Source organism: Camelus ferus, chromosome 6 (genome assembly GCF_009834535.1).
Source record: "Camelus ferus isolate YT-003-E chromosome 6, BCGSAC_Cfer_1.0, whole genome shotgun sequence".
NCBI classification, from domain to species: Eukaryota; Metazoa; Chordata; class Mammalia; order Artiodactyla; family Camelidae; genus Camelus; species Camelus ferus.
This window is the reverse complement of record NC_045701.1, coordinates 67,172,609-67,200,035: the sequence shown is the minus strand read 5'-3', so window position 1 is coordinate 67,200,035 and position 27,427 is coordinate 67,172,609. Positions and strand designations below refer to the sequence as shown.

The 27,427-nt window shown below is 46.7% G+C and overlaps 2 protein-coding genes across 3 annotated transcripts in view; one reads left to right on the top strand and one right to left on the bottom strand.

Annotated features, from left to right (window-relative positions):
- Positions 1–199: 199 nt before the first annotated feature.
- Positions 200–3,938, bottom strand: LOC116664332. Of its 2 annotated transcripts, XM_032482294.1 has the most exons (3): positions 3,803–3,920; positions 3,125–3,239; positions 200–2,908 (listed from the first exon to the last, which is right to left on the bottom strand). In XM_032482294.1, the coding sequence occupies exons 1-3, from the start codon at positions 3,918–3,920 to the stop codon at positions 2,536–2,538; spliced, it is 606 nt and encodes a 201-aa protein (XP_032338185.1). In that variant the 3' UTR covers positions 200–2,535. The 2 variants fall into 2 exon arrangements, 1 of the variants encoding a protein (XP_032338185.1); XR_004320809.1 differs by lacking the exon at positions 3,125–3,239 and having other exon boundaries at positions 3,803–3,938.
- The window catches only part of MAP3K9 (mitogen-activated protein kinase kinase kinase 9), a 76,843-nt gene continuing 53,302 nt past the window's right edge, over positions 3,887–27,427 (top strand). The window contains exons 1-2 of the mRNA XM_006184066.3: positions 3,887–4,318; positions 10,772–11,185. Coding sequence (XP_006184128.2) covers positions 3,919–4,318; positions 10,772–11,185 — 814 coding nt within the window. The 5' untranslated portion in view covers positions 3,887–3,918. The remainder of the gene's footprint in view (positions 4,319–10,771; positions 11,186–27,427) is intronic.

Genomic DNA, 27,427 nt, shown 5'->3' with positions numbered 1-27,427 from the left:
GTAATTTCCATTTCCACATTTCTTATTCTCCACTAATCAAGCTGTATCCATCCTTTGATGCCCAGCGTAAGTGATGCAGGAAAACAGATGTGGGGAGTGAGGAGGGCCGAGTCCCAGGTCTCAGTTGAGCCCCTGAGATGTGCCCCGCCAAGTGTGGGTCCTTGGCTTCATGCAGGAAAGAACTGAAGTGCGAGCCACCTTTGAGTAAAGGTAGATTTATTTAGAGAGATACACACTGCATAGAGTGTAAGGCAAGAGAAAGGCAAGGAAAGAGTTGTGGGAACTGGGTGCTCAGGTTATAGTAAAAGTAGGCACACACTCCATAGACAGAGTGTGGGCCGTCTCCAAAGGGGAGAGAGTGAAAGGGCGCCACTAGGCGTGGTGTTGCCATGTTTTATGGGCTCGGTAGCTTCACATGCCTACAGGTGGGATCATTTCAACTGCCCTGGAGAAGGGGCTGGGATTCCCAGGAATTGGGCCACCACCCATTCTTTGGCCTTTTGCAGTTAGCCTTGGGGCTGTCATGGCACCTGAGAGCATGTTATTTGATCATGCTGTTACAATAAGCATATGATGAAGCTCAAGGTCTATTAGAAGTTAAACCTCTTAATCCTTAAGGCTAACTAGGAGGTGAATCTTCCACCATTTTAGTGTTAAATTACTGTCATTACTTGAGTGGTTGTGCCCTGCCCTCTTCCCTCCTGTCTCATAAGCACCTTCCCGTCTATTTTAGTCCTTGGTGCTGGTAACATCTGATGACCTCACAACCCTGCTGAAAAGCTTTCAGGGATAACCTTTATCTGCTAAACAAAACCCAGGCTCTTTTCTCAGTCTGAAATTCAAGTCGGCCATTCAGTCACAAATATGTACTGAGAACCAGTCGTGTGCTAGGCACTCTAGACAGTGCTGGGAGAACTGTCATGAACCAGACAGATGGTTGCTGCCCTCATGGTGAATAAGCTAGACATTAAATAATTACAAATATTAAATTAAGTAATTACTTGTTTGAGTCAAGTAATTAGAATGCCCTCAACAATTGGGTTTCAACCTATCTTGTCAGAGTTCTTTGTCATCCTTTTATTCCAACCGTGGGCTTCCCCAAGCTTCCCCACCTCTGGGGCTGTGCCCACGCTCACCCTCCAATCCTGAATGCAGGTTCCTCCCTATCCACCACGTCCGCCTCCAGGACTGGGTTTGTTCTGCCTCTTCCATGAACCCTTCGAGACAACTTCTGCCAGACAGCTTTAGCCTGGAGGATCTTCCCTCATTTGAATTCCTAGCACTCATCCATTCAATAAACATTTACTGAATGACTTCTTGAAATGTTTGAAGAATGACTCTTCATGAGGTTCTAAACACTATGGTATTAAAGATTTAGGTTCTATGGGGAGTTAGACTTCCTACTGAGAAAGATCAAGGATGTTTTTCCTCTTCTCTTCTGGGTGGGGGAGGAGTGGAGATCCTCAAAACTGTATAGATCCTCAAACACAATTGTTAATAAGCAAAATGACAATAAAAATTGCCCAATTACTCATAATCCTACCACTTGGAAGAGATCCACCACTGGCAATTTTCTCTGTATCTTTTTTGTGGGTTCCCCCCCCTCCTGTTTGTTTCTCTGTATCTATACTATTTTGTAAAATTCCTTTTTCCTCCAAATTAAATTTTTATCAAGAAAATTCTTTTCTCATGGTTTTTATTTTTTTAAACATGAAATACATCTACCCTTTACTTGTTCTCTTCTGCTTGGGAGTGGAATGGTTTTATTTTGAACAAAATTTAGAGAATTTACTGAAAGATGCATGCATATTGTTTCCAGTTCACTCATCCTATGTGCAATAAGAATAGCCTGAACATTGTTTTAGGGCATTTACTCAGATATCAGATACTCAGAAGCTCTTCAGTACCACACTCTATCCTTCCTTCTTCAAAACCCAAAATGTCTTGGTATTTCTGTACACTAGGTATACAGTGTAGCCACATTCATGTGCAAACCACCGAATGTCTGGCCTACAAGATCATAGGAGATCTTCCAGTCCACTCCCCTTACTTTAAAGATGAGCAGACTGTTTGAGTACTCATTCAAGATCTTGCAGCTGGTGGCAGCCGAGCCAGAGATGCCAGCCCTGGTTATTTTTCAAAATTGCCCCCACTGTCTTCAGTTTGTCTAACAATTAACCCCAAACTAAAATCAAACAAAAAATATTCAGGGACACACTAACTCTTGCCAAATAAATCTTATCTGTCCCTACCATGGAAGGGGAAAAGATAATGCAGCTTTGTAGAGATCAGGCTAGATCTTTGAGCATGGACTTGTTTTGAAATGTCAGAGAACCTTCTCACTGGAAATCTATACTGATGTAAAAGGATTAAAGCACAGAAAAAATATTAGGGGCCACCAAGCTCTTTCTTTCTTAATGCTTGAGAAATGGAGGATAACAAAAGGATGTAGGAAAAGGTCGGCCTTGCTCATGAACTGCAGTATCCTCTTGTATGTATATTCTTCTTTGGTTCTTGATCTTATTTGTAAAGAGGTCACCATGATCCAAGGTGCAATTTCCGCAGGCAAAAGACACCCAACACTTGTAGAAAATTGAGTCTTTTCAGAGAGACCAAGCCCACTTCACCGACAGCTTTCCCAGCCTCAGTCTGAGCCCCAGTAAGGTGGTGTCTCGTCTGAATTCTAAAGATCGACGGTATTGTAATCTCTTCCCACAGGAACCCAAGGAAGGGTGAGCTGTATGCAGTCTTCATACAAGAGAGAACTGTAGCTTGAAGAGTTCCAGAGAACATTCCAGTGGGCCTGAAGGCCTTAATAGCTGAAAGGTTACGGAAGTAGGAGTGGGGGTGCAATTTGGCCGGACGGGAGCGGAAGCTGATCCACCTGGTGACCAGGACAGAGGCAGACCTAAGAGAAGGGAGAATTCAACTCTGAGAGGGAGCAGGCGAAAAAAGAGCTCTCCTGGGAGGGTGCAGCTCAGCTCGCTCCTTCTCTGCGTACTCTCAAAACTCACTGTGGGATCAAGAACACAGGTGCGGCCCAACGGAGTCCCTACCACTCCGCGGCAAACAAAGGGAGCGGTCTCTTTCAGCCCTTCGGGTTTGAATGAGGGCTCGGCTTTACCTTTTAGGATCCACCCATCCCTCCTCAGGCGCCCAATGAGGCCGCAGCCTCTTCCAGCCGGGCGGTGCTGAACTCTCCCAGGAAACAGACAGGTACCTCCGACCAATGGCTGGAGCTGCGGCGGGCCAATGGGAGAGAGAAATGGGTCAACCTGGGGTTTGAGAATGAGAGAGCCCGCACAGAGGGCGGGGACGCAGAGAGCGAGCGACGTAGGCGCAAGGGGTGGAGAAGGGCGGGCCGGGTGGCTAGAGGGGCAGCCCCAACCGTGGCGGGAGCAACCTGCAGACGGGTCAGCGGCGGCCAATGGGAAGACAGGTTGGCTCGGGGGAGGACCCGGGCCCCGCAAGCCCCGCCCTCTCGGGTCCGCAGGGCTGGGGCGGAGCCAGGTCCGCGTCAGGTGGTCCCGGGCGTGCGAGCGGCGCTGGGGGCGGGGCACGGCGCGGAGTCGGGAGCGGCGGCCAGCGGGCGGCGGCCAGCGGGCGGCGGCGGGCACCGGCAGCTTGAGCAGGTACCCGCGGCGGAGGTGGCCAGGCCGCCCCAGGGGGCGAGGGCGAAGGCAGGGGCTCCGGCCCGCCGCGCCCTCATGCTGCGGTGAGCACTCGCGCTCGGCGCACTGGTCGCCGCGCCGCGCCAGCGCCAGCGAGCCCGCTCTCCCCGCCCAGTCAGCCCGGGCCCTACCTGCGGCCGCCTTCGGGGGAGGGGGGTGCCCCCAGCTCTGCGGAGCCGCATGAACAATAGGTGGCGGCGGCTCCTGCGGGCGGCGGCAGCCCCGCACCCTATGGATCGGCCGCTCCATGGAGACCTCCAGAGCGCTTCTCGGCTGCCTGGCGAGCGCCGCTGCTGCCGCCCCGCCGGGGGAGGATGGAGCGGGGGCTGGGGCCGAGGAGGAGGAGGAAGAGGAGGAGGAGGCGTTGGCGGCCCCCGGGGAGCTGGGTTCCGACGCGCCGCTGCCCTACTGGACAGCCGTGTTCGAGTACGAGGCGGCGGGCGAGGACGAGCTGACCCTGCGACTGGGCGACGTGGTGGAGGTGCTGTCCAAGGACTCGCAGGTGTCCGGCGACGAGGGCTGGTGGACCGGGCAGCTGAACCAGCGGGTGGGCATCTTCCCCAGCAACTACGTGACCCCACGCACCGCCTTCTCCAGCCGCTGCCAGCCCGGCGGCGAAGACCCCAGTTGCTACCCGCCCATTCAGTGTAAGGCGAAGGCGGGGCCCGGGAGCCCGGCAGGGAGGAGGGGTGGGGGGAATGGTGTAGGCCTGGGGCTGGTCGAGAAGGGAGCAGATCCCTCCTCCAGGGTTACGTTAGGGTGGGCAGTGATTAACCTGGGAGTGGATGTGTGCGCGCGCGCTCACGCTTCAGGGTCTTTGGGCCGTGCGATGGGCGAGATAGACACGCCGCAGGCCTTGCCTTGGAACCTCAGGCCCTTGGGCTTCTTCACCTTCATCTGACCATCTTAGCAGCAGCTCCTGATTCCACATCCTCAAGCTCCAGCATGAGAATCTCCCCACTTCCCTCACCCCCAGTCTGGAAGGATTTTAGGCAAGCTGGCGGTTTCTGTTATAACCCTAGTCCCCAAATCAAGGACCTTCCTGACCTCTTCTATCGCCTGTCCCCGCCCCTTAAAGGCATTTGCTTTCAAGGAGATGGGGGTGTCACCGCAGGGCTGGGCTGGCTGGCTAGTCCCGGAAGCCTGTGAGAACTCAAGGCTAAAGTGTCTTTGAAATACCGTGTTGATTTCTTGGATCCTAATCTTGTAGCTCAGAAGTTGTACCTTATGGAGTCTCAATGAATAATGTGCTAAGAAGGGTTTGTGGAGAGGCAGGTGTTGAGTGGAGAAATGATTAGAGAGGGAAAAGTATGTCGTTCCCCCGTGGGAGACCAGGAGCACAAGGCACAGTGGCTAAATCCCAGCCCCTTGACACCCAGACAGTATATTTTCTCCTTTCTTTTCACCCCAGATCCTTGCCTATATTTGGTATTTGCCAAATCACAGGGGGACCATGCCCAGGGGTCCCTCCCAAGGCCTTTCTTCCAGTGTCCTGGTTTTCACCAGTTTCCCAGGAGCCCCCTGTTCCACACACAGTAATGAAATTTTCTTTGTTTTTTCAAAGGAGTTAAATTGCCATTAGAATCCTTTAATCGGTGGTGCTAGGTGGTTTTAGAAGAAAGATATAAATATCTCCCAGTGCAGTTTATACTACTTTGCTTTTGAGTGTTTACATAATTTCTTTCCTGTTAAAAAAGTACTGTTAGTACAGATGTATCATTATTTATTCCATATTATGGATATTTTGCATCTTAGTTGATTTAAAAAAATCATTACCAAGGGCCAACTTTAAACATTTAGTTTTATTTTTTAATTTTTAAAAATTTTTTGTTGTATTTTATAGTTCTAAAATTTTATTTGTAACAGTTATCTTTCTATTCCTGTGACTTATTTTCACGGAAACAATTGTGTTATTATCTTAAGATGTTTATTAAATACCATCTATTAATATCAAAATCATAACCCCTCTCCTTTTTTTCTACTCTCCTTTGTTTTTTTATTGGTGTTTTGACTGTCAAATTGATGTTCAAATCTTTAGTTTCCTTTGTTTCTCTCTCCCTCTCATTCAGTTAAAAACTTCCTGCTTCTACATTTTGATCTTTATAATACTTAGAGGTGACAAATTACTTTAAATTTTTTTCTAGGTGTTACAGCTTTTTGGCTTTTTGCTGCAAAGATGAAGGCTAAGGGTTCTAGCATGTAGTGTCTCAAATAGTGTTGAAGATGAACTTGGTCACATATTGGAAGAGATGTTGGCCTGTAATAATAAGCATGTTAGAAAACTGTAATAATAAGCATGTCAGATTTCAAGGCTCTTTGTGGGTGAGGTTTTGTGATTTTTTTTCAGGGACAGCTAATGTCAGACTAGAAGAGCTGTATGAGGTTCACGAGGAGGAACTGAGTTTCTTTAGTATCTTGTGCTTCCTGCTGTCAGAGTCAGGAGTGAACATGACTTAGACTGAAAGAATGCATCTGCAGAAAGCCAGACAGGCCCACAGTGTGTTACAGGAGAAGTTCCTTCTCCTTTGGGCACCCAGGACTTAACCTTTATTGTAACAAAATTTACCTTGGGTGGAGTAGATTCCTAGATCTAAAACTCAGATGATGAGGAAGTAGAAAGAATCCGTGTTATTGAAAGAATTGACTTGGAAAGCACAACATTTGAAAGTCTTGGTGGGTTATTTTATTTAACCACACTGGGAGTTCTGATCTTGAATGAAATTCTTGATAATTCTCAATTCAGATAATTCAGGAATTCATTCTTGTTTTAACTCTTGTCAAAAACCAATTAAAGTGCACAGTGAAAGAGAGATACTGTATTAAATACAAGGAGATAAATAATAAGATAAGGAGGTGCTTGTAAGTCACACATGCACGGAAATTGGTGCTGTAAACTTATCATTTCAGTGCAGTGCTTTGATAAAGATGGACACAAATTTGCTGACAGATGTGCCTCTGATCTGTATGCTGTGTCCACCAGTTGAGTTAGTGTCACTTAAAAAATAAAGGTGATCGACCACCTTGTCTCCGAAGACTTGGAGTGAAATTGATCTGCTGACAACTTTTCCCATCTTTTTTGAACTTCCCCTCTGGGGCATGGATTTGACATTAGATTATGAATAGAAGACACAAAGTCAAGTAATAAAGTTCAGTTTTAGTTTCAAATGTTGCTTTCCAAAGTGAAAATTTTGTTTCAAACTTTAATCAAAACAGAAGAGGGGGAACTTACTAAATCTTGTGACAAAGAAAGCATATAAGAGGGTTATTATAAATCATCTAATATTTATAGAGTGCTTTTATTCCCTCCAGTGTAGGTATTCGAGTTTAGCTCTCCATGGGGCAGACAAATATAAACAGCCCAGGAGCTTGCTTGTCTTCTTTGTTTTAGTGAAAGGTGGAAAATGTACCGTCCTGAACTTATCATCTTGGGAGATATATAACCCTAGGTATTACATTTTTTTTTCTTATAGGAGAGTTGTGTATATTTTCAAGCAAGGCATAAATTAAGGTTATTTCTAATTTTGCATTTTTTTCTTGCATTCATTAGAAATATAAGGATGTATTTTCAGATGTAATTAAGGTTTTTAAATGAATGAGATATGTACCATTCACTTGCCCCAAACCCACCAGAATATACCTATATATTTAGTTTCCAAGGATACAATCGAGAGGGAATAACATCTTGACTCCAAAAATGAAAGAAATAAGGTCTTGTTCCTGATATTCCTGGAAATTTTCTTCTACAGAAACTGAAAAATGTGCTGTATGAGACTTGACCTGATTCTTACTTAAAACCAGGTCTTGACTGGAATGGGGAAGGGAAGGAGAGCCCCACATCCTCTGAGCTGCAGCTGAAGGTCTAGTTTCTATCCAGAGGGACTTCTGAGCAGGGAAGGAAGAAAGTACCCTCCCTTCTCCCTGCATTCCCCACTGTTGCGTCTTCTGTCTGCTTGTAAGCTGTGTTCTATACTTTTCTTGAAGGCTGGTCATAATATTTCCTTGACTTAATAGCAAGAATCTGAGTTTATGTTCTACTCAGAGAGAGATTATTGCTTTGCCTTCTCCACAGAGGTTTTCTGTCTTCTGTGAAATTCCATCAGAGGAGCTGTCCCTTCAGCACCCTAGTTGAGAATCTCATCTTTTAAATTCTCTTATGTTTAAATAAATATTTAACACTTCCCTGGTGTTCACAACTATGCTTCAGACCAGAGGAAAGAAGACAGAGTGCAAGAGAAAATAAAAGTTAATTTCCTTAAGGAGAATTCACATATTCAGTTGAGGAAATAAGGTGTGTAAATACAGATTTATTAAATAGGCACGTATCTTCATCAGTGAAAAATCTGGTAGAAAAAAATGAGTGTTACTTCCCTTCATGAGCAAAGGGACTCCTAACATAACTTACATTCTCCTCCAAGGGCGTTTCTAATCTCCTTGACATAGGCATATTTTTCTCTTTCATGAAGATGGATAAGGCAAGAATTAGTAATCAGTCAGAATTCACTTTAGGACTAGGAAACACTCAAGCTATTTTAAGCAGAAAGTGATTTAGCGCAGGAAATGAGGTGCTTATGGGTTTGTAGGAAGGACAGGGAGAAGGGGTTCTCAGATGGACATAGGGGACTGTCTCCCAGAACGCTGCAGACCTGGCCCACCAGGCAGGCTGTTGCTTCTCTGACTGAAAAGGCATAGAATCAGGAGTTGCCATTGAAGCTCCTGACTTCAAGAACACCCTGTCATGGTTGCCGTTCAGAGATCATTAGGTGACCACTTGGTCTTGCGTCATCCCTTTCCGCATCCACAGAGCTAATGATTGGACACTGACATGCTATTGCAGAAAAACCCCACTCCTCCACAGAAGAGTGAAGCCAGGAGAAGCAGCAGGGAGATGGTCCCCATCTCACTTCTGTCTTCCAAATCTTCTGCATCTCATTGGCTGAACCAGAACTCTGTCAGGGAATCTGGGAAATGTAGTTTTTAGCTTTCTGGTCTCTGTAGGACTGAAAGGTATGCTGGAGGATTGTAGAATGGATGTTGATTGCTAGTCTGCTGGACCTGCCATACCATTTATTCTTCAAGAAGATTGCTAGATGAGGAGATAATCTTGAACAGCTGGAAACTTTAGGATGAAGATGGGCTATATATTTCATATACCTAAAGGCAGTCCAGCCAACTTTTCCTAAGAGTTTCCTTTGTGCAGACTGCCAAGTGCATTACAAAATATAAATGAATATTAGCCCTAGGTAAGATAGAAGTGCTATAACCAAGCAAGAGCTGAGTTTTGAGCACCACCAGCATCTGAATAGAGGATGGATGTGGCGTGGAGCTGGCTGAGAAAGGATGGGAACAGGCAGCGGTGGGCAGTTCCTCTTTTGGTCTTGCCAGAAATTTGTATTCTTAATTTTTTTTTTTTTTAACAAAGTGTGACTATTCTCTGTATTTGTTTCAGGAGGGCCAATTCAGTTTTTTCCCCTGGATCTGAGTTTGGTTTATTTCATACCGAGGTAGATTTTTCCCCCCATTTTACTGCACTGTCTGTTGGCCACCTACTGAATGTTTGGCATGGCAAGGACACTGGTGAGGAAGGCAGGCAGAATCCACCCTTGTGGTTCTTGCAGTCTAGCAGGACGATAGGCGTTGAACAAGTAATTATAACCTTGTTGAGTCTTGCCAAATAGAGACTCCTGTGACAGTGCTTGATGGGGGCCTGACCTCATTTGGTTGCGGGTTTGGGAAAAGTTCCTCTAGGAAATTGATAGTTAAGCTGAGACCTGGGGGATAAGTGTGAGTCAGCCAGGTAAAGACAAAGAGACTGAGAAGACGGAGGACAGGGTTTTCATGAGTAAAAGGAGAGCTAGCACTTTGCTCATAAGCGGCACCATATCTAGCCTGAGATTTTTAATCACTCGTAGCTCTTATTACCTATGCACGGAAGCCTCTCCAGAACCAAAGACAGAATCAAGTCCCATAGGTTCAGACTCTGTATTTGGGAAAGAGGATGAGTGCTTGGATGTGGTGCTGGGAGCCTCCGGGTAAAGCTGTGGCCCAGGTGACTGCTGGAGGGAGATGTTTCCTCGGAGACTCCTTCCCCGCACTTCTTTGTCACCGGGTCCTGGTGGAACGAAGTTGTGAAAGGCTCCCAGTTTCTTCCAAGGTTCAGACCCTTGTGCTCATGCGCCTGGGTCATTCCAGTGGCCTCCTTAGTGGATCCATTTGCTGCAGGAGACTGTCCACCAGGTTATAGTCCGCACGGCTGCCAGAATTGGTTTCTTGTCTGAGTCACAATTCAGACAGTACTCCCTTTCTTAAAGATACACGACTCCTGTCATTTACAGTGTGGCGTTTAAGTCCCTCAGAATGGCTTTAAAAACATTTCATGACCTGGCTTGGAGCCTCATCTGCCCTGAGGCATATAATGCAGCCACCCTGGACTCCCTGAAGTTCCTGATGTGCCATGCACTCTCATGCCCCATGCTCTTGCTCGTGACCTTCCCTCTGCCTGGACTGTCCTTCTCTGCCCTGATTCTCATTGCCTGATGAGATCCCTCCCACTCATTCTTTAGGCCCCATTTCAAATGTTGCCTTCCCTGAGAGTCCTTTCCCCACTCACCTTGTTAAGTCCTTTCCCCACCACCCCTGTCCCGGGGTGGGAGTTAGTGATTTCCTAATCTTCAGATCATACAAAGCTACAGAACTCTTGTCACACTGCAGTTTGGTTGTTGTCTGTCTGCCTTGGCACTGGATTGTATGCTTCTCACCACCCAGTATGTGCACAGTGAACTCTGAAGGAGTCACATAAAAACAATCTCCCTCAACTCTCCCTCTAGTTAAAATGGCTGGTCTTGGTACAATAGTCTACAGGACGTTCCAAGTGGAACTTATTTCATGAACATTTATTGAATGCCTACTGTGTGCTAGTCCCTGACAATACTGCAACAGAAAAAAGTTCATCCCATTTCCTGTTTTTAGGGAGTTTATAGCAGAGAGACAGAAAAGCCAAGTGAACAGACAGCTTGTTGTGTGTACCCATCCAGGTAAATGGGCGATTAAATGGTGCCTGCAGGATGTTTCTGACTTGCTTCTCTTTCTCCTCTCTTTCTCAGTGTTAGAGATTGATTTTGCGGAGCTAACCCTGGAAGAGATTATTGGCATCGGGGGCTTTGGGAAGGTCTATCGTGCTTTCTGGATAGGGGATGAGGTCGCCGTGAAAGCAGCTCGCCACGATCCCGATGAGGACATCAGCCAGACCATAGAGAATGTTCGCCAGGAGGCCAAGCTCTTCGCCATGCTGAAGCACCCCAACATCATTGCCCTCCGGGGGGTGTGTCTGAAGGAACCCAACCTCTGCTTGGTCATGGAGTTTGCTCGTGGAGGGCCTTTGAATAGAGTGTTATCTGGAAAAAGGATTCCCCCAGACATCCTGGTGAACTGGGCCGTGCAGATTGCCAGAGGGATGAACTACTTACATGATGAGGCAATTGTCCCCATCATCCACCGCGACCTTAAATCCAGCAACAGTGAGTACCGAGCCATGGGGCTGGAGGGCTGAGAGCACTGTCACACTCAGTCCCTGGCTTCCATCAGAGTGGATTCCCAAGGAATCTTAGTGGCCAGGGAAACTCCTTGTATAAAACCAGTCCATCTTTCAGTTGAGATAGAGGAGGTAGAATGAGTGCCAGTGAAATTGGTTTAAGAAGAGAAGAATGAGGCACCAGAGGCAATAATTCTGAGCTCTTACTAGCAGGCAAGGTTGGCAGTGTGTAATTCTGATCTACTGCACAAAACAGAACATACAGATTTATTTTTCCGCTTGAAGGAAGGGTGCCTGTGATTGCGAAGAGGATTTTCCTCTTTGGTGGAACAGCAGGTAAAGCAAACCCATCCTACCTGTTTGCATTTCTACCTAAACACCCCAACCTGAGGTCCCCACCAGAGAAGGCGCCGTGTAAGAAAGAGGAGGTGTGCTGTTTAAGCTGTGAGGCCCACTCAGGTGACTATGTCAGCTTGGAGAGCTTGACCTGGTGGGTAGGACTCCAGCCCTCCTGATGGCCTCGGGGTAGCAATAATCAATTGTCATAACTGCTTAGTGTTTAATAGCAGGAAACTGAGAAGTAACTGTTTATTAAACATCTGGAATCTATAAACTAGACTGTAAAGCAAGTGTTAGACATAATTAAATGATGAATTGGTAGAAACTTCAGTCTCTTTCCTTGGCTGAATCAGCAGGTGCTGGGAGTACGCTTCTTTGCCTTGGAAACTTGGACTTCCTCTTACCTAAACTGCATGGCAGAGAGGATGCAATTTGCTAAGTGGTATATGCTTAAAGTCACTCTGAGCATCCTGTCCAGAGAGGAAGGCATTAGGACTTGGGGCCCCAGAAACTCCACTCTCCGCATCCTTCAGCTTTGAGCCCAGAAAACCTTTCAGACTTTGTTTTGCTCCCAGCTGTTCCAGATGTGGCTTATTTTTCTGTTGATGCTATTGTGAATCTGTTAATTCAAAAGATACATTTTAAATTACTTAGGTAGTAAGTGTTTTTGTTGTATAAAAATTAGAAACTAGAGATAAACAAAAAGAAGAGAAAAATCACCCATAATGTTTTCCTTCAGAGAGTGTAAGTCTTACATTTGGCATATTTTCCCAGAAATTTTTGGAGTATATATGGCTTATATATACACAGCACACTTTCCAATTTATGTTATTTTTTTAAGCTTTTTTTTTTTTTTTGGTGGGGGTAGGTAATCAGTTTTTGTTTATTTATTTAATGGAAGTACTGGGATTGAACCCAGGACCTCATGCATGCTAAGCACGTGCTCTACCCCTGAGCGATACCCTCCCACCTTCAATTTACTTTAAAACAGCTGTTACTACCTTTACCTCTTCTACCCACACCACCTTACCTCTTAATAAAAGCAAAATTCATCCTTGTGTGAGTATGGAACATTAAATACATATTTTAGGTATAATGCATGTGAAGGATTTAAGTTTCATAAAATAAAATCTGGTTTCTCTTTTCCTTCTGACATTATTCTCTTTACTGTATGATTATTATCATCCCTCCTCCAAAATTCTGTTCTTTAAATGTATGAAGTAAATTAAAACTTTTGGTGACCCCCCCTTTTCGAAGTAATTTCTACCTAGGGACTGCTTTGGTTGATGGGGTAAGAATAAGATGTGTTGGTAGAAAATGTGATATAGAAGCGGGATTTAAGAAATTTTTTCTTATAGCCTTATTATGCTGGGAGAGCTGGGCAAAGTGTATTAACCTTATATAATTGAGCCCATTTAGAAACTTGGGCTAGGAAGATGGAATTGTAAAAGTTAATAATTTCCTCTATGAAGTTTTAAATCTGGGTGTAATTTCAAGCTGTAAATACAAGATTTTACGTTTTTATGATTTACGTTTGGAAGTCTAGGCTCTTGTAAAGGAAAAGCTAACTTGCCAAGGTTCTGCTGTTCACAGGAGATGGCAAGAGATCTGACTGTCATCTGTCACTCAGGAGACAAAGCACTGGTCCTTCTTTGTCCTTAAGTGGAGTTTAGGATTGCCGAGGGGGGCCCTCAGATACAGTGTATGATGGCAGGAGTGGGACTTACACATAGGGCAGTATTATAAAGGACCTCATCAAGACAGTTGATGCCCTGAAATGTGCATAGTCCATTGGGCTGCATGGTTGGTGCTGACGCTGGTGCCTGCTGTAATCTCACGTGTTGAGATGGGTAGCTCCTTGACATTTGTCTGTAGGTGGCTGTTTGCCTGGGTTTGAATTTATCCAACATGAACCTTGATGACACCATTATTCTCATTCCATTGCTCTGTGTGCATAACTTGAAATCACTTTAGAAATGTTATGCCACTCCTTTGCCTCCAGTTTGAGAGTCATAACTTCTTTGTATTTTGCAGACTTGGGGATACTGGCCTGTCTCTCTTGATTTTTCTTAGGGATTCCAGAGAGTTGAATTTTGGTCACGGTTACATGAGGGCAGAATTCTATGAAGTGTATGTGTTAGTTGACTTTGAACCATTAGAGAAAAGAGTAAGTGTATAAGGGGGCTGTCTTTGTGGAAAAAGAAAGTAGTTGGTGATAAACATCTACAGAAGGTTCAGTAAAAAAGTGATTTATTAAATGCTTTATTATCCTGATGACCCACTTAAAAAAGTCACGTGCTGTTTACTCTCAGTAGATGTGTACAGCATATAACATCCTGTGTTCATATATCATCTGCAATAAATTTGGGTTTGATTGCACCTAACCTAAGAAACAAAACAAAATAGCAGTGGCTAAGACAAAGTATACGTTCGTTTGTCTGAAAACAGGTCTGTAGGGTTTTAGTGCATCTCCACATGTCATCAGGGACCCAAGCTCCTGTTTTCATTCCATCATCCCAGCACATGGCTTGCATCTTGGGGTCACCTTACGGTCTAAGATGTTTGCTGAAATGCCAGTTATTTGGTCCAAGTCACAGGCCCGAAGGAGCAGGAAAAGCAGAAGCAGAGAAAAACTGCTCCCGTGGCTGAGTTGCCTCCTGTTAACTTCCCAGAAGCCCAGCACAACACGTCTGCGTGCATTCAGTGGCCAGAAAGGAGTCACATAGCCATGGCTGGTGCTGGGGAGTCTGGGAGATGGAGGCTTTCATTCTGAGTGGTGTTGAGTCTGGCTAATGATCAGGGTCTGTTACCAAGGAAGAGAGGGGGCATGGCTAGTGGGAAATCAGCGGGCAGTCTTACCATGGAACCTTGGGACTCACGTGGGGAAGAACTATTAGCTGTTTAGCATCACACAGTCAAACAAGGTTAGCCAGGCCCTGGGACACATGGCTCAGACCCCTGACTTAACAGATGGTTTCTACTGCTTTACTGCATTGCATCATTAACTTAAAAATCTCTTCTTCAAACTGCTCGTTAAAAGCCCTGGCTATAAAAGTGGAGTTATGTGTCTCTGCCCCTCAGATTGGGGAAAACCAGCTTCTTGATTTGTTAGCAAAGGTATTAGTGAGAGATCATCTTTTAGTGGAAAGATTGTCCTTTTGGGGGCAGGTAAGTGGATTTCAGGATTTTGGCTTAAAGGCATTTGGCAGAATAGCAGTTTAATAGGGGCCATTAAAAGTCAAATCAGTGTAAAAATGAGATCATGTGAAAAAGCTTTGGAAGATGAAAAGCCTTACTCAGAGTGAAGGTAGTGTTATTACTTTTATGTTAGTATTAAATAACTTTTTTCCTCTCCTTAGAAAACAGAAAAATATAGAACTAAATATGGTGCGTGTTTTTCCAGTTTTTGCATTTATGGATATTTGTTTTCACCCCTAAGGGAAATCCAAGTAAGTGCATTGCTGTAGTGTGCCTTCTCCCTCCCCCTCTTGTCAGTGTATTGTGACCACGTTCTGATGTAAGTAAGTATTCTTCTGCTGCAGAAAAGGTTGTACAGTATTCCACTCTTTAGGTGTAGATGTAGTGTATTAACTAAAGCAAACTCCTACATCAGCATCATCACCAAACCCCCTAATAATAATAATAATGATGATGATGAAACAGGCAGCTAATGCTTATTGAGTGCCTGCTCTAGGTCAGCCACTGTCTAGGCATTTTACGTGGATTCTCACCTAGTTCTCACGGCAACCCAGTGCCTTTGTTTTTACGAGGAGGCTGAGGCTCAAAGGGGCGGCCGTTTCTCTGGGAGCTCACTGCCAGTCCTGAGAGCAGCCGTCGGCCCGGGTATGGCTCCTCGGGTCGTGTTCCTGTTTGCTGCCCCGCTGCTGGCACTCTGCTGTGGGGCGGCTGGGGTGTTTCACTGCCCCACTATTCATTTCGTGTGCCCTATAGTGCCTTAGTTTCATATGATTAGGAATAATACTCCTCTGCTCACAGAGCCTTAGCATCCACAGTTCATTAATGTATGATCAACTCAGTCTTCATTTCGTAGGAGCGGAGGTGAGTGAGAACTGTATCTGGTCTGGGACTAGCCATGCCTGCCTTCCTCCTTTCAGATGTCCCCTTAAACAGGACGTCTTTGCTGCCTTAGCTCCCTCTTCTTCTTCTGAAAGCATTTTCCCCTCAAGCCAAGCTGGTTTCCTCTTCCCCCCGGAATACCCTCTGGCCCTCCCAGCCGCGTACCCTTGCCATGGGAATAACCTTACTTTGGGGGCTACGCTCGCCTCATCCCTCTGCCTCTCCAAACCCTACCCGTTTTCCTGTGCTCATCTCAAGCCTGGCTACTTTTCCTTCCTGCTAGCCCGTCACTGTAGTCAGTGTTAAGTAGTCATTTGGTGCCTAACATAGATTGCCTGGCTAGTATGCAGAAGAATATTAGGGTGACAAGGGACCAGAGCTGCTGGTCCAGTGATTGCAAGCACAGATGCCTTCTGTGACGCCGGAGGGCCCGGTGGGCCTGCTGCTGAGGGAGTGCGCGCTCTGCCCAGCACAGCACAGGCCGCCGAAGGACACGGCCAGACGCCGCACTGCCCAGTTCCGTCCCCCGGTCTCCTCTCTTCGTTGGCTCTGATTTCAGGAGCATTCCCTACGTCTCCAAGTAGACGTTGTGTCTTTAGCTTCCAGGCAAATGAATGAGTGAGTAAGTGAAGAAAGTATCACTTTCTGGTCTACTTGAAGGGTCTCCAGATGTAAGAATTCCCCATCTCTTGTCTGAGGACGTTCCTAAGGCCTCACTCGCTTGGAGGCTGCTGTCCATCCTCAGCATAACCTCCAGGCCCTGGATCTTGCCTAATGCCAACCTGTTCTGGGTGCCGAGCGCGGCATCTTTATGGTGCATTTGTGACCCACCTCTGATGCCCCCACCTTCTTCCTTCCCGCACCCTTCCCGGGTGCCAGCCCTAAGTAACTCCTGCTGGCCTGACCCTTGTCTCTACTGCGGCCTGTTGGAGCCGGCCACTCCCTGATGTTGCCTGGATCTCCCACCAGTCTGTCCTCTCCAGCCTCAGCTTCTTCTGTTCCCAGCTGTGAACCCCCTGTCAGGCTCCTCCCAGGGTCCGTCCTGGTTTTGTTAAATTGTGTGTTTGGATTGGCTGTTCTTCTTGCAACTGGAGGCCCAGAGCACCCCCCAACCCCCCTGCCCCCAATTCCATGCTCACATGTGCTTCAGGCTTTTCTCCAGCCTTCTCTCAGAGTTCACAAGGTAAGGAAGTGGGAGACCTGCTTTCTTGAAGTATGAGGAGTTCAGAGTGTCCATTGTGCCCTTGGCCTCAGGCTGGCTGTCATATTCTGAGCCACAGCCCCAGACTGCATTTCCTGTGCAGAATTTCTCCAGGCCGAGTCTGCTTGCTGCGAGGTGTGTGGAACTTTGTGACCCCCTGATTCCACCGTCTTGTGTCCATGTTCCTGTACATGAAGGCAGAGCATGCTCCCACCTGAGGGACGTGGCAACTAAGGCACAGGCATCCTGGCCAGGGGCTGTGTGGCAGAGAGGGCTTGCCTAGTAGAGGGTGAGGAGTAGCCATTATTCTCCTGTAGGAGAGTAAGAGGAACGGTACCTCATTCCCAGGGTGGATCTGCAGGCAGTGAAATATCAGCTAGAGAACCCAGTTCCCAGTCTTTTTTTTTTTTCTTTTAATGGAAATATTGAGGATTGAACCCAAGACCCTGTGTATGCTAAGCATGTGCTCTACCACTGAGCTAAACCCTCCCCCCTCCAACTCCCTGTCCCTTTGGAGAGGTGTGTAAATGACCTTTTCTGTGCCTTCTGAACTCATCCTCAAATGAGATACTCCCAACAATACCTGGTTTAGGTGCTGCTGAGTCTCCGCATTATTCTCCCCATTTCTGGTCTTTGTGGTTCTTTGCTACAAGTTCCCTCTTATAGAGAGGTGAAGGGTGATGGACACATTTTGAGGGTTTTCCTGGCAAAAGTGTGCAAGCACTCAGTGAATTAGATTTCTCCTTTGGTTGCAGGAGACCATACCCAAGGTTAGCTAGCAGCCACCAGGCATGTCCCAGAGTATTGTGTTCAGTTGATGGGTAGCATTTTCCATGGATACAGAGACACATTCTGCATGTCAGAATAAACATACCAGTGAGCAAAGCTGAAATGAGGCAGATAGCCAGCCAGGTGACCGTGACCCAGCAGGAGAGCCCGACGAGGCCAGGAAATTGGACCTGCAGGCCGCGCTGGGCCTCTCAGTTTTTTGGCTTTTCTGGGAACCATGCTTTCCCCTCTCACCTGGGCGCGGCCGTCTCCTGCACAAAGGTGGTTCTCATTTGTGTGTCATTTTGAACACTCAGTGCTGAGACTCTAACAGGAATTAAAAACAGCAAAAACAGGCCCTGCCCTCAAGGAGCTCCCTGTGGGGCCAGGGAGAAGGGCCTAAAGCCAGCACACTGACGCCCAGTGGGAGCACGTTCCCCCAGGAGGCCTGGTGCCCCTGCCGGTCCCTGAGGATTCTCTCACCTCAGCTCTTTCCTGAAGTTGGAGGGGCTGAGAGCGCCTTGTAAGGATTCATGAGGGAAACTGCCCCGTCTGTGGAACATTTGCCCTCATATCCCCCAGCTTGCTCGGGGAGCCGCCTGCCTTTCCTTTGCCTGGTGACTCTGGGGTCTTCTCTGCAGCTTCCCCAGGGGCAGGGAGTAGCTGGGGACCCTGGGCAACATTTAGGCCCCTACCAAGCGAGTGTTGGAGTTAGAGCAGAAGATGTTGTGTGAAGGCTCTTGGTCGCTATTTCTGGGCTATGACTGAGCCCTTAGGTTGGAGTAAGGGGTCGGGTTCAGGGGAAGAAAGGCTTTGAAGGGTATATGGGCTCTGATTTCCACACGATTCTTCAGTCTCTTCCCCTTTACCTACATTTCCTCTGATTCAAGCCACGATCACCTTGAAAGTCAGGTAAATTATTGTGTCTTCTCTTCTCCACACCACTCCCCGGGCAAGCCTGGTAACAGCGGAGTTGCCATCTCCCCCTTTGGCAGGTGGCCTGTGGCACTGTCATCGCTCAGGGTCGAGATTTGAGTTCTGGATCTTGAAGGAGACAGGATAAGAGTCTGCCTGTGTCTCTTTTGCTCCGTGTCTTTGGGAAAATTTTCCATTCCTGACTTGGTACTTCCCCTCATTCTCACGAGGTAGCTCAGGTCACTTGCAGATAGGGAAACCGGGACACAAGGCAGTGACAGTGGTCCAGTTGAGTCAAGAGAAACATGTGGCTTCTTCCCCAGGTCACCCGTCTATTTACCTTGGAGTCCCCGCCAGGACCCCCATCAGCTCCCTGTGAGCCACACTCGCTCCTCTTACTAAGAAGGGGTTGTTCATGGAGTGCTTGAACTTCTTGGAGTCTATGCAGAATACGTGTAGATTTGTTTTGAGGAGAGAGGGTTACAGCTTTTACTAATCCAAGAGTCAGAGAAGGCTATGAAACATCATTGTGGAGAACTTCTTAAATTGGGCATCTGGGAAGAGGCAGACAGGCGCAGTGGACAGAACAACAGCCTGGTACCCCCTTGGCACTGCCTGGCTGGGTGGCACCGCGCACATCTCGTGATCTCTCTGGGCCTCAGATTCCTTGTCTATAAAATGAGAGGTTTGGAGGAGTTGGTCCCTGAGGTCCCTCCCAGGCCTGACCTTATGTGACTTGAAGCGTGAATGTGTGTGTTTTGAGGGTGGATGCTAACAGCTCAGTCTGCCTTAATCTGTGTGTTGGGCTATGGCGCCCCCAGGCTCCGTGCCTCTGACTTCGTTGCAGGGGCCGAGGCTCCTGGTGGGGAGTCTTCCTCAAGCCCTTTAGTGAGAAGACAGCTGCCAGGAGCCCACAGGTGCTCCCTTCCCCCTTTGCTGCCCAGGGCATGACAGATGGCCTTGCTGAGACAAGATGCTCCGGTCACATGAATCTTGACAGGGACTCACAGTACACCAAGGGCAGCCTTCATCCTGGGAGCAGGTCGCTGTTAGTCAAAGGCCACTTCTGTCCTTGGAGCTGAGCAGGGGGCATCCTGGTGTCTCAGAGTTTTTCTACTGGCTCCCCGCTCACTTCTCTGATTCAACAAAAGGCTTTCTCACATAGGGCTGAAGACCACTTGTGTGGCTTTAATTGTGTGGCCCTGTGCCCACTCACCAACAGAACTGCTGGAGACAGTTCCTGTGCAGCGCACTAGACGGACCGTGAGACACAGAAAGGAGACACATTAAAGTGTGGGTCGCGCGTCCCTTTCCCTCCTAACTTCCCCGGGAGTTTTGCTCTCTGTAGGAAACTTGGAGGTTTTGATTTGAGAAGAAAGAATTTCCCCCTTAAGCATGGCATGGCATTATGAACCACTGTGGTCTAATGGAAGGAACAGGGCTTGGGAGTCAGAGAGACTTGAATTTAAGCTAGTTCTTGAGCCCCTGGCATTGGGCATGCCTCTTGGAGTGCCAGGATGCTCACCTGTAAAATGTAGACAATAAAGAAGAGAGCAGTGATGTTTTAAGGTGGCATGAGATGGTATGTATGTGCCAAACATCACACAGGAACCACAGTGCAGAGGCTGCCCCCTTCCCCTCTTACTGAGGAATAGGAGAAACGTCTTTCTATCCCTTGGTACTTTAGGTGTACCCAGGGTGTAGTTGGGTTTCCTTTTTTATTAAAGCAGTATGAGTTTGTTTTCTAGGTCTGTGAGTCTGTTTCTGTTTTGTAAATAAATTCATTTGTATCCTTTTTTTTTAGATTCCACATATAAGTGATATCATATATTTGCCTTTCTCTGACTGAACTTCACTTGGTTATGATAATCTCTAGGTCCGTCCGTGTTGCTGCAAATGGCATTTCATTCTTTTTGGTGGCTGACTAATATTCCATTGTGTGTATGTATGTATGTATGTATGTATATATATATATGTGTGTATGTATGTGATACATATATATATCACATCTTCTTTATCCAGTCATCTGCTATGGACTTTTAGGTTGCTTCCATGTCTTGGCTATTGTAAACAGTGCTACTATGAGCATTGAATATGAAAAAACATGTATATAAATGTATAACTGAGTCACTGTGCTAGTTTCACCAGAAACTAACACAACGTTGTAAATCAACTATACATCAATTTTAAAAATACACAAAATTAAAGTAGTATGAGGATTTTAGACAGCCCTGAGCTGCCTTCTCCAGAGTCAGCCAGGGGTGTTTTTATTGGTCCCCCTGAAACGGGCAGATTTGTTTCAGCCAAAGCCATGGAAAGGCATCTGTCCCCTCCCTGCACCTTCCTACTGTGCATGGACCTCTTGTGGGAAAAACCTGTCTGTGCCTCACTCTCTCTGGATGCAACTTTAACTCGCAGTGCTTGGCCCGCTGAGAAACGCTGCCTCGTCTTGTTATGGCCTTTGGCCTGATTGAAAGGGACAGCTGGCCAGTTTTATGGCTCTGCTGGCCTCTCAGCTGATAATGAAAATGGCTTTGCCCCAGGAGGAAGGCAATATATTTCTCTCACTTCCTTGTCTGCTGCCAAGGTCAAAGGGAATGACCTTGCTCACATCCCCCTCCCAGCTTCCCCAAATCAACTTAGCATTCTTGTTGCACAGTCTCTTTTAGGACTCTGGAATATTTAAGTTAGCTAAAGAGATTTTGAGTATTATTGTCTTCTTTTGGAAGGAGAATGGACCTCTTTTCTGTCTCTGTATAGTGGCTTTATTTCCAAATCTGATTGTGTCAAGCACTTAGAGGGCCCTCAAGAAATGTTTGTGGTTTTGATCATCACAGATTCCAGCCCTGTGCCTGTTCCCAAGCATGAACCCCCCTGCCCCCCAAGACATTCTCCAAACAATGCCCAGATGCTCCTCCTTTGGAGCCCACATTTGGGATGTAAACCCCTTTTTCCACTGGAGACGAGCCCTGGGTGAGACTGGGTTTGAGTCCTGGCGCTCTTGCTAGCTGGGACCTTCAGCAAAGGATATGCTCTCTGTGCCTTAGTTCCCGAGAATGTAAAATGGGAATAATTAGAATCCTACCTATCTCATTTTTCAGGGTGCAGATGAGGATTAAATAAAATCATCTGCATGAAGCTCTTAGCAGTGTCTGGACCATAGTAAGTGGTCCGTACATCTGTCGGTCATCATCCCTGTAATTCCAGCAACTGTTTTATTCCTCAGTATTTAGATCCGCAATCTGTGATCTCGTGCTTTTGAGTGTAATTTGTCTTATATTTGCATTTTCATGTTTAGTCATATTCTCTCCAGTTGCACTATAGCTTTTTACAATTCAGCATGCAGTGCATACACACAGGGTCAAAACAGTACAAAATTGAAATGCAAGAAAAGTCAGTCTTTTATTTATCCTAAACCCTTAATTTACTTTTTAGAAGCCAATGAAATTAAGGGTGTTGTGGGTTTTTTTTTTTTTTTTTTGGTCTCCTTTAATACTTTTTTTCCCATGAGAATAATAATCCCAGTAGGATTCTTGACAGCAGAGGTGGTGGTGTTTTCCGTCTTCCACCTTCCCCTGCTCCCTTCCTCCCCCGCCTCATCAGTCATGTCTCACACAGGACTGGCACGTGGCAGTCCAGATGTTCACTAACAATTCCAGTTTTGCTGTGAAATCTTGCCTTTTCTGCCCCTAGTTTCTTTCTGGATGGACTCAAACTCCTTTACTGAGTGAGCTGCATTAGTTCTTGTCCAGCCCTTGCTTTTATACGTTCGTTTCATAAACTTTTGAGGAGCTTGGGACCCTAGAGGAAGGGTTCCTTGAAGTGGCTCAGGAAGTCAAGCCTCTCCTCTGAAGACTCCGTCTGTCTGCTCATCCCTGGGAGCAGAGTTGGGGGTGGGAAAGGGATGAGGCCTGTCCCTGCACCCGTGGGGCCGCAGGGCCCTGGCAGTGAGGGATCTTGTGACCAAGACCTTTCCCTGCAAATCCTTGGGACTTGTTTGCAGCCTAATGTGCCTGATGAGGCAATGTAACAGGAAGAGGTATGATTGAAAAAAGGAAAAAAGTTACCCCGATTCCACTGTGCAGATGTGGCTGCTGTAATTGTTATATGAGATTCGCTCATTCTTGTCTGGTTCCTCATCTTCTCATTTTAGTCACAGTGTACATGCTGTCTGTACGCTATTTTTTTGTTTCTGCAGTCTGTTCATCTTTAGAATCCAAGAGGGATTATCCATGGTTGGGGAAAAGGGAGCTAATCTTCGGTTTCCAGTCATTCTTTTTTTCAGTGGAAACAGGTCACTAGGTTTGTTTGTTTGTTTGTTTGTTTTTGATGGAGGTACTGGGAATTGAACCCAGGACCTCGTCCATGCTAAGCATGTGCTCTGCCCCTGAGCTATACCCTCCCCTCTCTAGTCATCCTTAAGTTTCCCTTGTGTTTACTGATGAGAGTAGAGTTTAAAGGAACCTTAAGTTGTGACCTGGAGAAGTTGAGCGGCTTGCCTAAAGCCATGCTTTTGGGGTTCTGGGGTCTCATGACCATATTCTTGCTCTCAGCCACCCCCAGACCCTGACAGCAGGCCTGTTACTCTGCCCGGCCTGCCAGCCCGTCCCCAGTATGACGGGCAGCATTGGCACAAGGATCTAGACACCGTCTGAGGAATCAGGGATGACTGACTTATAGGGCCCGGGGGTCAGAGCTGAGGAGGGAAGTCTGTTTCCCACTCACCAGAACTTGGTCACTTTCTTCACTGTTGTGTAGAAAGATAACAGTATTCACTGCTCTTCCAGGTGCTTTAATTTTCAGGAAGAAAAGACAGTAAAAACATTTTTGTTTCATCTTTTTTTCCTCAGCTTTATTGAGCTATAATTGACATACAACATTGTGTAAGTTTAAGATGTACAACGTGATGATTTGGCACACTTACATATTGTGAAATGATTACCACCGTAGGGGTAGTTAACACATCATTCACCTCACATAATTACCATGTTTTTATGTGGTGAGAACACTTAAGATTTACTCTCTTAGCCACTTTCAGGCCTATAATACCGTGTTATTAACTGTGATCGCCGTGCTGTACATTAGATTCCCAGAACTTACTCGTCTTAGAACTGGAAGTTTGTACCCTTTGACCAACATCTCCCCATTCCTCCCGCCTCCCAGCCCCTGGCAGCCACCATTCTGCTCTCTCTTTCTGTAACTTTGGCTTTTGAAGATTCCCACATATAAGTGAGATCATACAGTGTTTGTGTTTCTCTGACTTATTTCACTTAGTGTAATGCCTTCAAGGTTCATCCATGTTGTCCCAAATGGCAGGGTTTTCTTCTTTTTTAATGGTTGAAGAGTGTTTCCGTGTGTGTGTGTGAGATCTTCCTTATCCATTCATCCATAGATGGACACTTAGATCTTTTTTAGGCATCTTGGCTCTTGTGAATAATGCTACAATGAACGTGAGAGTGTGGCTGTCTCTCCCAGGTAGTGATCTCATTTCCTTTGGTTGTACACCCGGAAGTGGGATTGCTGGGTCATATGGTAGTTCTGTGTTTTAATTTCTTGAGGAACCTCAATACTGTTTTCCACAGTGGCAGCACCAGTTTGCATTCCCACCAACAGTACCTGAGGGTTCCCTTTGCTCCATGTCCTCTCTGACCCTTGTTTCTTGTCTTCTTGATGACAGCCATTCTGACAGGTGAGGTCATAGCTCATTGTGGTTTTGATTTGCAGTTCCCTCATCATTTGTGATGTTAAATGCTTTTTCACGTACCTGTTGGCCATCTGTATGTCTTAACAAAAATTTCTGTTCGAGTCCTCTGCCCATTTTGTCATCATACTGAAAAACATTTCATTGCATGTTAAGCGGTCAATTCCTGGCTACCTGAGCTTAGGGGTGGGGATCCCAGGGGTGGATCAGTAATGATCTTTCTGCCATTGGCAGTTCTCCTCTCTCCTTGCCATAGGACACCTACCCGTTCTAATTATTTGGATTAAATTATTTGTCTGTCCCAAGTGCAAAGCAGCTGGTGACAAGGAGAGATAACCCATCAAGCCCCATGGATGGTAATGGAAAATCGACTTAAATTTTTTCCATGAAAGCTTCTCTCAGGTGATGTAAGATTATTAGTGTAATGTGACATTATCAGATTTTTTTTCATCAGCTTATTCATGTTGAAGCAATAAATGGCCCTTAATTGCCCTCTCCCCACCAATATTCCTAGAGATGGGATGAAGAAGAATCATATTTCATATTTGCTGCTGTAGAATTTTGCTTGGAACTAAGGTATCTAAGGGACTCCAGGCAGAGGTGGTGGTGACCCATTTCCAGTAGAGGAAAACTGAGGCTCAGAGGTTTAATGCCTGGCCCAAGAATAGAGCTAGAGAAGGAGGCCCCTGAACCTGAATTCTGGGCCTTTGTGGGCAGAGCGTCCCCACATCTGGAGTTGCAGGGAGGGGATCCTTCACTGCTCCCACTCAGGAGTGTCTGACACCTCCAGACCTGAGGTTCTAGGATGCACAGGAGCTGAGAGCTGGTCTCTCATTCCCCCTTTCCCCGAGGCCCCCTCCAGAAGTGCAGCAGGAGCCTCAGCCCTCCTTCTGTAGCCTAAGCTTTGCTTCTTGTTGGTCCTGAACCCAAACTGTGCTTACACACAGCTGTGCCAAAAGTCAGGCCATAACAGAAGTTTCCACTTTCTCGGATTCTTGTTTTTGCCTGTGTTTGTGTTGTGGTCTTGTTTTTGGTTAAACAAAGGACATATATATAGATTTCAGATAAATTCACAGGCGCTGGTTTACAGAATTTTAATATTTCTAACCAGAAGAGTAATGTAAACATTCAAAAAGGGCTTGGACACAGTGGTTAGTGGCAGAGCCCTGCATGGATGTTCAGATGTCATGGCTCTTAGCTTGTGTCATCTGGGAGGTGAGCCGGCTTCCTTTGCAGCTGGGTTTGTAACTGGGTGGACCATGTCAAACCAGTGTGACAATTCCGTGTGCCATGGAGGACAGACCGCTAGGCGTGCTTTGTGGTACCTGCAAATATTTTTAGATTAATACTATGAAAGAGAAATTTGACTTGTATTTTTAGATTACTACTATGACAGAGAAATTCGTCTTTTCACCATTCATCCCTTAATGCTCTGGTTGGGATTGGTTGCGGGGATTGACGCTATTAGGAGTGAAGCTTCCCAGCTGTTCCCTTCTCCTGACTCACAGTGACAATCTGGACTCTGTTGCTCCCAGTACTCTTGAGCTTTTTGATGGGAGGAAAGGGGAGGGGACAAGGACTAGAATCCTGCACCTTTAGCCTGACAGACATTTTTTCCAAAAGAATTTTAAGCAGGAAATTTATGAAACTCTTTGTGTAAGGGCAATGAGTGGGAGAAAAAAGGATTTCAGAAGAGTTGCTGTGGGCCATGTGAACCCTCTGGTGCCTGACAAAATAAGGTAGGTCCACTTAATTTTGATTTATGTCAGAATCTCCCCCCACCCCAGCCCAATGCCCCCCATGGAAAGCATCTCTGCCCTGTGATTCTAAGATGTGAGTCTGGCTTTATATGCATGGCTCTAGGTTGGATGGACCATGAATCTGTCCAATTTTAGGCTCTTCATAAGCTTTTTTGGTGCTTGATTTGATGTGTAGCATGTAGGGGGAGAGGCTGAGAATGGGTCACTGATAATGACTTCCAGAAAGAGTAATAATGTCCCTGCTCAGAAAGATGTTCTAAAGACCTGTCTTCACAGGGAGGTTCTCTGAGAACAGGAAATAATGCATTTGAGGGTTTTCCCAGGAGTTTCTGGGCATGCCCAATATGCTTACCTTCCCAGGTAGCAGGGAAGGAGGGAACAGACTGGCTTTCCTCTGCAAACTGAGGTTCACCACCTTGAGGATCTGTGTGGCCTTGGAGTTTGCCCAGCCATGGTAAGGTCCTCAACTCTATCACACGGAGAATAGGATTTGTAGAGTCTTCTTCAGAGGTAGGCTGGAAAGTGCAGGCCCAAACCTTGTCTCACCCACCCCAGTGGGCACGGAGGTGGAAGGAAGGGACTAGGAGAGGCGCCCACAGCATGGACAGAATGGCTGTGAGTCAGAGCAAAGCTCATCTCACCTGAAGAGATCCTGGAGGTTGGTCCCTCCCTACTCTTAGGCAGAGAGGCTGAGGAGTGAGTCACAGGAAACCTTAATCTGTGTTTCTTAGCTTTCCGGGATGATTAAGGACTTGTGGTTCAGCCTGGCAACTCCCATCATTTTGAGCCTTTGTGGTTGGGGCTTTCTCGTTTACAGGGCGATGGTACTGGGTATCCGTGCTGGGTTATGCTGCTTCCTCCTCCACCCACAAATCCTTTCTCCCCTTTGAGGTCCTGGGTGAAGTGCAGGTCACAGGGTCTGGAGTGTCTGCATCCTGCCTGGGTTATATGAGGTCCTTGTGAGAAACTGAGGTGCTGCTTTTGTAAAGATGCTGTAGGAAAGAGGACAGGTTGCTTTATCGTATGTGTACACAATACGTCTCTTCCACCACGTCCTCCCCACCCTCAGGAGCCATTGTACGTAAACACCCCCAAACAGCCAGAACAGTGGGGCATGGTATGGAAAAGTGTGCAAAGGGCACATGAGGCGGTGCCTGGAGGAGACAGAATTCTATGGAAGGGCTTGAGGGAGGAGTTGGGCCTTAAAGAGGGAGTGGGATTCAGGGGGAGTTGGTAATAGGGTGGCGGGTGGCAGTCATGACTTTCCAAGGAGAGGGCCTGCCCCGGCTCAGACAAGGCCAAGTGTTTGTCCATGCTGTGCCCCTGTTGCCTGGGTTCTTTAGGAAATTCCCAGACCTGGGCTGTTGAACAGGAAAGCCGCACTCCCAAGTAGCTGAGTCTTCCCTGTAGAAACAGCTCCTGCGTCTGCGTGGCCAGAGAGCAGAGTAGGGTCGAGTGTTAGGGCCT

Bases quoted from the DNA above. Each gene is read 5' to 3' on its own strand.
- LOC116664332 (XM_032482294.1), bottom strand. From the start codon at position 3,920: ATGGAGCGGCCGATCCATAGGGTGCGGGGCTGCCGCCGCCCGCAGGAG. The intron at 3,240-3,802 runs GTAGGGCCCGGG...GGCCCGCCGCAG, and splicing joins TCCCCCGAAGGCGGCCGCAG to CTCCAGCCATTGGTCGGAGG. The intron at 2,909-3,124 runs GTAAAGCCGAGC...CCCTTCTCTTAG, and splicing joins GGATGGGTGGATCCTAAAAG to GTCTGCCTCTGTCCTGGTCA.